Below are 10,175 nucleotides of genomic sequence, written 5' to 3'. Positions count from 1 at the left end.
ACAGATGCACCAAACGCTTGGAAGGCAGTGGAAGTAGACATGTGGTATGTTGCGTTTTCCTCAGAGGAGTAAAACAAACCTGAAGAGGATTCACCCATGGAAGAAAGAGGACAGATCATACCGACACACACAGACTCTGGTAGCCCCAATCCTGGGTTTCAGCACCACTGATGCACGACAGACCCGACCACATGTTTGCACTTTTCAGTACACTTCTTTATTGTGGCTGTCAACTTACACACGCTGCTGCAGCTTTGCAGCGGATCCACATATTTCAAGATTTTCAAGAGCTTGGCTTCCCAAGTCCCTGATTTGGGAGTTGAAAACAGAGTGAGAGGTTTCAGCTACTTGCTGGTGGCGGTGGACTGCTTCACAAGCTAGGTGGAAGCAATCCCATTCAAAAATGAATGAGTGCAGACTATGGTGTCCCAAGGAGCATATGCTCTGACAATGATTCACATTTGTCCAATAAAGAACTGGCAGAGGTAGAAAAGGCTCTAGGTATAACACACCGATTTGTTTACCACCCTGCCTCACAAGGGGTGGTGAAAGGGCAAATCAGACTTTGAAGAGAAAAATTGTGGCATATATTAGGACAGTAAACTGAGATGGGTGGACACTCTCCCCATTTTTCTTATGTCAATGAGAACCTCTGAGAGAACACCTGATGCCACATGAGTCGCTGAGAGGCAGGCCAATGCCTGGTCCAACCCTGAGAGGGAGGTCGTATGACCTCTCTGGATGTTTGGCAGGTGAACTGTGATGAATATATGACAGCGTAGACTAAGCGAGTTTTTAAGTTTTGTTTAAGCAGGTGCAGCTGGCTGAGCCTGAGGAAACTACAACTACAGCAATAAAGGCTGGTGACTAGGTGCGGGTGAAAGTTCACAATGGAAAGTGGCTTGAACCCTGGTGGACTGGACCCTATGAGGTGATTAAATGCACATCCAGTCTAGTGCTGTCCAGATAAAAGGTAAAGCTGGAGCTAATTATCACCACATGACACATTGTATACCTGCACAATCACCTTTGTAAACTCTGGCTGAGGGTTAGGCCTAATCAGAAACCGGTGAAGGCGCCAAACAAATAGACTGATCTGACTCAAAAATTGACCATTGCATGTCCTTGTTAGTATAAATGGCATGTTTCCTAGCTACTATAGAGTGCTGCGGTTGTTGTTGTATTCTGTGTGGTAGAAGCTTATTGAATAGACTGATAATAGCCGCTTTGTCCAAGGAGAAAGGCCTACCACCCTATCAGTTGCTGTTGTTTGGACAACAGGAGGAGTTAGAGAATGATGAGGAGGTGCAGAACAGTAAAAGCAGGGAGCCAAGGCTCTGAGGGCAATAGCTGGTGTGGGGTTGAAGGTTTGAAGCTTGTAGCTATTTGTTGTTAATGAACCATCAGACAGGATGGAGTACTGGCAGACATGAAGGGAACCAGTGGATTGAAAATCATCCTTAAATAGGAAAAGATCATACCACTAGGGCTGTTCGATATAACGATATATATCGGATGACGATACAAAAACGTCTATCGTTTCATTTTATGCTATCGTTTGTTTCGTGGTGTCGCAAAATAAACTGTTTACGGCAATGTTTTTTTCGTCATTTTGATGGTTACTGTAGTGGGTATATTAATTTCTTAAAGTTCTCTCTTTCTCTTATATTTAATACAACCACACTACACACGGACAAGCGCCTGTTTTATGCACTGTCTTTAGCAACAAGGACGGCAACACCATCGCGTGTCCGCTTGTTTATGTTCCGCATAAACCTTTCACAATAAAGCTCAAGATCCTGTTGAGACTTTTCAAAATAAACTGAATCACGTGAAAGAGCAGATTATTTACGGATGAGAATTAAAAAAGAGCCGCCAGATGCTAAAAAATAAACCTTAGACTCAAACGTTAGAACAGGCTTTTCCCCGCAGCACGCCGTGTAATAAATACTCACAAAGAAAATGGTGGCTGTTAAAACTTATGTCTAAAAATGTATAGTTTAATGCATCTGTTAAAACACTGGACTCCAGCTACATGACGCGCAGCTGGAAACACTTCCCGCAAGTCGAGCTGCCCGAGATTCACAGAATTTACAGAAAATGTTACATTTTTGTGATTTATATCGTTATCGGGACGATAGAATTCTTATATCGGGATATGAGATTTGTACAAATGTACAAACTAAGTACAATAATCAAACAAAATGACATATGTATGCATAATATTATCCCTCTCACACGCACACACACAGAGGTATAGCATTTTGACCCACTCATCTTTGCAGAGTTGTTGTAATTCAGTCACATATAGTTGTATACATAAGGATGGGTTTAGGGAGGTGCACCTACTTCAGTCGTCTCAGGAAGTGCAGTCACTGCTGGGCCCTTTTTGTCACTGATTTGGTGTTGCTGGTCCAGGACAGGTCCTCTGTGATGTGAACACTGAGGAATTTGGTGCTCTTCACTCTCTCTACTGTGACACCAGCAATGCTGAGCAGGAGATGGACAGCCTCGGCCTTCTTAAAGTCAACGATCAGCTCTTTTGTTTTGTCAACATTAAGAGATTATGGCATTGCACCAAAGTGCCAGCCACTGCACCTTCTCTCTGTATGCATCATCGTCCCTAGCTAGTTATCAAGGCAGCCAGACTGTGTCTCTGTAACCAGTTGGAGAGCTCCTTACATCGCACGGCATGATGAACTTGCATTGCTTTTTCCAAATGTTAAATGGAATAGCTAATCTGATAGCTAATCCAAGTGCTAATCCCTTAATTAATCCCAAAGCTAATACATTTGGTAATTTTAAACTATTAAGGATAGAAAAGGTCAAAATAAATCTTTGGGGTTTTTTTTTTATCCATTTCCCTTTAATTCTGTTTACTCGTTTCTCTTTTTTAAATTGTACTTTAAAAAGATTTTGAATCTTTTTTCCCTTTGGAATTCTAAAATGTGTTTTTTATTGAGAGTTATTTTTTATGTTTTAGAAATTGATTTGAATATTTATTAATGTAATAATCATTTATTTTACAATATTGACGCACACTTTATTTATGTCTAAATAAATAAAAGAATTACAAAATTAATTTGACTGTTCTGGTCCCCCATATAACCCTCGCTGCAAGCTGCAAACAGCAGACAGCCTGCATTTAGAATTTAGCAGCTAAAAATCCAAATGTTCACCTCAAAGGTTTGATGGAAAGTCTGGCATAACATTTGTTTTTCAATAAATTCTAAATGTTTTTGTTGCGAATTTTCTGTATTATATAGATCCTGTATCTTCATGGCATGTTTCATTACTGGAAATGTTTCAGCTGTGAAGTAGAAGAAAGCCGAGGTGTGGGATGTATGGAGGTCATACAGCGCGGCGACGACTCAGAGTGGAAAACAGCAGCATTACAGCATCCGTCCAGGTTAAAGGTTGTTGAGTTTCGCTTTCCAGTCGTCAGAAATGAGGCTTTCGTCAGTTTAATGTCACAGGTGGAAGGAAACGCAGGCAGAGCTCGGACACGATGGAGACGGAAATACTGAGAATGATCTGCGCCGGCCAAGGAGCAGTCAACACGGAGGATTTAGTGTATAATCTGTTTTCCGGAGATCCCACGAAGTTGTCGGAGATCATTTGTAACCGAGAGAAATTTGTTTCGTGTTGTCCAAACGGACAGCCGAAGGTGGTGGCCAGGACCCGCCTGAGACTTTGCAGAGTGAAAGACTGTCTGGGGATATGCAGGGGTCTGCACCTGTGCAAAAACATCCTCTTCAGCGGATTCTGTCAGTTCACTCAGCTCAGGTAAATATACTGGACTTAAAAGTAAGTAACAGAGCTTATTTAGGGAGTGTTATTTATGTCATGTAGTTATATCACATATGGTTGTAAAATCAACAGGTTTAAAGTCCAGGACACTGATGGTGCCTTTAGGTATTGTTAGGAAAATCCGACAATTTACAGCAGTTTGACACATTTATTCAAAAAGCTAACCTAAACAAGTAACAAAATGTGGCTTTGAGGGCCAGTAGGAAAAGTTGCTCTCTGGTTGTCTTTTAGACTGAAGCTTAGCTTTGAAATGAGTAAAAAGAGTGACAGTGAAAAGAACATGGCTACGTTCATCCACAGAACAGAAAGATTTTCCAACATCAGCAAAGTTTACTATGAAAAATAAAAACTAAAGCGGCTGCTGCGTCTACCCAGCCACATAGAAAACAATCTAGTACTGGGCTAATCCTGTTTCCCAAGCATGTTTCCCTAAACTTCAAACTTAGTTTTCACATTGATGTCGTACTGTTTCTAAGAGTTATCAGGGTGGCTGTTTGTCCTGAACCTAACCGCTGACTTTGTACCATGCAGATAAGCCTTATTAATCATTACACAAAGACAGCTGTCTCATATGACGCTGTTTTTGGTTTTTTTATTCTTAACTGAGCAAATAAATGCTAGCACGCCCAGTCATGACTCAGCTGTGTGGATTCTGTTATAACAGGAGGGGCTGCAGCTTCTCCCATGAGCTGACCTCTGAGCATAACCAAAGACTTCTGAGGGAGCATGAGCTGGAGAGCCTGAGCCGAGAGGAGCTGTGCACCCTGCTGCTGCAGAGTGACCACACAGTTCTTCCTGATGTAAGTCTAACAACACACAGCATGAACCGGACAAGTTAGTTTGCATTAAAATGAACTGTCACCTTTTCTGATATTTGGCATCTTCCAGCTGATTTTACTCCCAGCTTTCAATTATTTAATTTTCTTTTTTTTTTCTTGTTCTGTAACTGATTGTTACCTCACTAATTTAATTATTTAATCTGTATTGTCCTCCACTTTTCCTGACAAGTTTTTATACGCAAGCTTAAGTGTAACTTTATTAAATACTGGATCTGTTGATCAAGCAAGCCCTCCATCGACTTCACAAAACATTACTGCTTTGAACAACAACAATATAAAAAATGAGAGAAGACGTCCTGTTGTATAGAAGTTTATGTGAAAATGATCTCACACTGACCGCTGACCTCAGTAAACAGTTAACCTTGTAGTTCTTGGAACCATTTAGAGCAAAGTCTAAGGAGCCTGGAAAGAAAAGGCGTCTGGACTTCTTTAAGTTGCTTGAAGACATTTCACCTCTCATCCGAAAAGCTTCTTCAGTTCTAAGGTCAAATGTGGAGAGTCCCAGATTTAAGCCCTGTGGGAGTGTCCCCCCCAAAAGGGACAATGGACCCCCTAATAATCCTCTACCTAATCACACGAGCCAAAGTCTGAAAACGGGTGTAGGTCAAAATCATGTGTATCGTGTGATTTGGAAATCACACGATACACATGAAGAAATATCACTTCCTTCTCTCTCTTTAAGTCCTTAAGTCCTCTTTAAGTGATTGTAAACATGAGCACAGTTTCGAGATCAGCCTTTTATGTACTTTACCTTTATAGGTGTCGACAAACATGTCAATGAGGCCCGCCTCCTCAGAATCCTCCCTTGCAACTTTAATATTTTTATTAAAACGGTGTCTCAGTTGTAATTATCTGTAAAAGTCTGTTTTATTTAACCTGTAAGTTTCACTGAGTTGTAGGAAGCTGTCCATGTCTGTGTTGGTTGAGATTTTACAGTATGCTGTAAATTCTCTAAACACCCCATCCAAATGTGCTGGTGTGAAACCAGTATCATATCATACCCAGTATTCACACTTCCGCGAAATTTCGACAGAAACCCTGGTAGTAGCCCACCATGCCGAGAAAATGGCGGAGCTCACGCCTAGTACAAGGGGCAGGGATTTTTGCCAAAGTAGGGTGCACTTGTCCTTGACCCACCTGTTTCCCTAGATACATCACAGTGGCTTTGCCAAAATCACACGTGGCGAGATTGAGGGCGAGGGATGCCCTTTCCAAGCGATGGAACACATCAGTGAACGTTTATGCTCTGACCAGGTGTCTGAATAGACGACAATATCATCTAAATACACTTCACAATGGAGAACGCTTCCCAGCACGATATTCATGAGCGTTGGAATGTGGCGTAACAGTAACAAACTTCGCAGAACCGACCATATTGACACAATCTTCCATTCTGGGAAGAGGATAGGAGTCAGGTTTGGTCACGCTGTTCACCTTCCGAAAACTCATACTAAACCGCGGGGTTTTATCTGCTTTAGGCACTAGGAGACACGGGGGGACTCCACGCACTAGAGCTAGGAACAGCAAGATGATTTTCCAACGGATGAGAAACTTCTGTCTGGAAAATGGCACGTTTAGTGGGATTCACCCGGTAGGCATGCTGTTTGATTGGAGGGTGGTCCCCCACATCGATATCATGCTCCAGCACAGTGGTACAGGAAGGAGTGTCAGAGAAAAGATTAGGATGATTCTCAATCAACGACACACGTCACTTTGAACAGCATCCTTTAAATGTGTCCTTAGATCACTTAGGATTTCAGAGTTTCTAAGTCGTGCGCAGCCCTCAGCACAACCGAAAACCAAATCATCACTTACCAGGTCATACAGGTTTTGGAAACTGGCACCCCCACAGTCGCAACTGTTGATACACCACTAGCAAAGTAAGGCTTCATCATATTGATATGACACACACAACACTGTTTCCTTCGCTCAGTCCGCCTGCACTGTATACGGACCACTGAAGGAGTAGAAGTATTAAAACTTTGTCAGCAACCTCAAATTTCCTTTGCACAGCTTTCTTATCAAACTTCCTTTTCATCTTTCCCTGCGCTGCAACAAGAGCGTGCGATTGCGCATGCTTTATGCAAACACTTTCTAAAAGAACTCTCATAATCCAACACATTTTCCTTAGGAGCATCTATGTCAGACAGAAAATTCTCCTTGAGTAGTTGCATCATAGATTTCAATGTCTGGTGAAAACGCTCGAGTGCACCTTGCGACTCCGGATGATATGCACTAGACTTGTGATGTTTAATACCAAGTGATCGCAAAACTTGAGCAAAAATCCGAGACATGAAATTAGAGCCTTGGTCCGTTTGGACAGATTTCGGCAACCCAAAAGTAGAAAAGAAGTTCATCAGCGCCTTAACAATGGATTCAAAGTCAGAAGATACTGGTGTCCCGATTTTGTTTTAGGAAGTGGACCAACACAGTCAATGAGTATGTCCTCAAAAGGTTCCCCTAAAACTGGAATAGGGTGTAATTAGGGCTGCCACGATTAGTCGACTAGTCACGATTACGTCGACTATTAAATAAGTCGTCGACGATTTTGATAGTCGACGCGTCATTTGAAGCTTTGTAAGATCACAAAAGACGCAGGAATGAGTAGTAGGATTTAAGAGTGTAATAACGGACTGAAACAGAAGATGGCAGCACTGCATGTACAAGGATGCCAGCTGCCGTTAAACCCCGAAGAAGAAGAAGCTGTATCCCAGAATTCATAGTGCAGCCCAGCTCAGTTTATAACAATGGCGGCAGCTAGTTAGTTTTAATATTACTCTTATTATTCTTTCTGGGTCACAGAATAAACATTTAACATATTTTCAGGCGAGAATGTAGCTGTGTAAACCTCAAATATCTGCTCAGTTTATCAGGACACCACATGTTTTCAAAAGCGCTCCGACGTTTTCGGAGACGTCTGTTACCCACTAGCTCGATAGCTAGCCGGGGGCTAGGCTCACTAGAGCCGTGAGAACACCGGACTCCCGGCAAATCATTTTCATCTTTCGCTACTCAGGTTAAACATACATAAGTCACTTAGATAAGTTAAAAATGTTATTGTTTGGCTTTTTTTCAGTATTTTATTTGTTCCTGAGTAAATCGGTTTGGCTGAGATTAAAGTTATAGTTTTTACACAGCTGAATAAACATCAAGCAGACAGCTGATTATCAGAAGTGTGAGATGCTCGAGAATTTACTCCGGTGTCCTGTTATATTTTAGATAGCAAGGAGTTTATTAAACTCCACCGAAACAATCTGCAAATTTCATTAAAATTTAATAAACTATCATCTTGTCTTTATTTTTAGTTAGCACAGACCTTACACACTTAAAGCTGTAAGCTAATGATAGTTATATAAGAGCAGATGCTGCTGGTGCAATAAGCTGTACGTTTTACGTCCAATGGATGATGATCTGATTAGTCGACTATCAAAGTAATCGTTTGTGGCAGCCCTAGGTGTAATGGAGCGGGTGAAATGGTATGTAGATACTTGAAAGTGTGTGTGAGTATGTACATAGATGTAGGTGTATATATATAAACGAGCAAGATACACTGTATATCTCCAAGTGGAAAAATTACATTTTAGTAACTTCACATTGCCTTGGGTGAATCCCCCCCCCCCCCCCTTTCTATTTTTTAAAATTTTGTTGTTTGCTTTTCTTTTTTTCCTTTTTTCCCTTGTTGTGTCTGTGTAAATGTTAATGTTCCTGTTGAATAAAAATAAAGTTGGAAAAAATACAAATAAAGAAGTTGGACATCACGATGGCTATATTCATCTTTTATATACAGTATACTATTGTAACTCCCCTTTTTCCCCCTTTCTCCATCAGATATGCTACGACTACAACAATGGTGATGGAGAGTTCGGCCGGTGTCAGGATGGTGATGGTTGCAGGAGGCTCCACATCTGTGAGAACTACATCAGCCGTGAATGCAGCTGCTGGAAGAACCACGATTTTAATGCTCCACAGCCATTCAGAGCTTTGCAAGCTAGAGGCGTACCTGACACACTCTTTCAGTCCTTGAAGGCTGCTTATGCAAATAAACAGGCTTTGAAGCTGGCTGGAGTCAGTGACCATGGTCAACGAAGTCAGAGAGGCAGAGGGAGAGGTGGCCATCAGCTCAGCAGAGGCTTTAGAGGAAACAGAGGAAGCCACAGCAGCCGCCCAGATCTGCATCGAGCCCGTTCACTTAGTAACATTGCTGCAAACATTGATGGCTTTGACCTGTGGTCCAGCGATAGACTGAATGAAAGTGACGATGACAACTCTCCCACCAGTGACATCACTGTCGCCGCTACCAGGAACAGGGGCAACCATCAGCGTTTTCAAAATGCTCGTTCCTTAAGTGACATTAACGCTGCTGTCAATGATGAAGCTGCTAAAGGTGGAGAATGGCAGAATAATAGACAGAGGCCTGTCAGAGGTAAACAACGGCTGAAAACACTTCTGTGGGGAGATGAACTAAAACTGCTGTCTGAATGAAGCCTGTGAAATATCTCCTGTTTCTTTCAGATAAAACAGGGATCTGCATGTACTTTATCAAAGGTCACTGCAAACATCAAGGTGAGAAAGTCATGGTTAGTAAGTGTTTGAGGCGTTAATGTAGTTCTTTCTTGACTTTGACCAGCTGTCTTTCTTCTTTCTTCTTAGATCGATGTTTTAAAGCTCATGACAAGATGCCGTACCGATGGCAGGTCCAAGAGGGACACCAGTGGACTGATTTGCCCGATAATGAGACAATTGAGAGAGACTACTGTGACCCCAGTAACTCATACAGGTACTTACATTTATTCTGCAACTCAGACATCTCAGGGTTTTTTAAGATCTAGTGGAACTATTAAGCATTTCCACTTTTTTTCAAATATGCGTTGATAAAATAACAGATGCTCCTTTTAAACTAAAATCAAGCTCAGTGTATGTGATAGTAATTTTTATGAGGGTAAAAAGTTTTGATGTTGGCTCTGTATGATGTCAGTGCAAGATAATGTTCTTAAAATGGTCATTTCAGGCACGCAGCGTTTGTTTCACGTACCACATTATTCACCAAAATTATTATAGTGAAATTTAGTTTAAATCACCACAAAATACTGAACAAAGAATCATAAAAATCATCAAAGTTTTTGCATAACTGACCATCTTCATGTTAATACTTTGATTGTTTTTTTGCAGTAGCACCAGCCCGGCCGTGCACTTTGACACGATGACCTGTGGATGGAACAAAGTGCGTCGACTCTCGACAGAAAACTCGGTGATTGAGCCGACCTTCATCCACACCACCGAGTGGCTTTGGTACTGGCAGGATGAGTTTGGGAGTTGGAACATGTTTGCATCCGCTGTGAGTAACTACAGAGTGTTTGCAGAAATTTTGGCAGATTGCTAAGACATTAAGGCACGACTTTAACAGTCCACTGTGTATCCACATTCAAAAAGTGTAACTAATTGTGAGTCTGATTTAATAGTTTTATTGAAAAACACAAATAAACTATTTGTAATGTGAAAAATCCCTCATAGTTTGAGCCTGCAGTA

The 10,175-nt window shown here is 41.5% G+C and overlaps 1 protein-coding gene across 2 annotated transcripts in view; it reads left to right on the top strand.

The window, feature by feature from the left end:
- Window positions 1-3,392: 3,392 nt before the first annotated feature.
- The window catches only part of LOC308399042 (protein mono-ADP-ribosyltransferase PARP12-like), a 17,283-nt gene continuing 10,500 nt past the window's right edge, over window positions 3,393-10,175 (top strand). The window contains exons 1-6 of one of the 2 annotated variants that reach the window (XM_080885984.1): window positions 3,393-3,786; window positions 4,475-4,610; window positions 8,478-9,072; window positions 9,162-9,212; window positions 9,300-9,426; window positions 9,822-9,984. In XM_080885984.1, coding sequence (XP_080742110.1) covers window positions 3,509-3,786; window positions 4,475-4,610; window positions 8,478-9,072; window positions 9,162-9,212; window positions 9,300-9,426; window positions 9,822-9,984 — 1,350 coding nt within the window. In that variant the 5' untranslated portion in view covers window positions 3,393-3,508. Of the gene's footprint in view, window positions 3,787-4,474; window positions 4,611-8,477; window positions 9,073-9,161; window positions 9,213-9,299; window positions 9,427-9,818; window positions 9,985-10,175 lie in introns of both variants that reach the window. The other variant, XM_080885983.1, reaches the window with a different exon arrangement.

This window comes from Rhamphochromis sp. 'chilingali' (assembly GCF_963969265.1).
Source record: "Rhamphochromis sp. 'chilingali' genome assembly, chromosome: 7".
In the NCBI taxonomy this organism is placed as follows: domain Eukaryota; kingdom Metazoa; phylum Chordata; class Actinopteri; order Cichliformes; family Cichlidae; genus Rhamphochromis; species Rhamphochromis sp. 'chilingali'.
The sequence above is the reverse complement of the archived record's forward strand: the minus strand, read 5'-3'. Positions and strand labels throughout refer to the sequence as shown.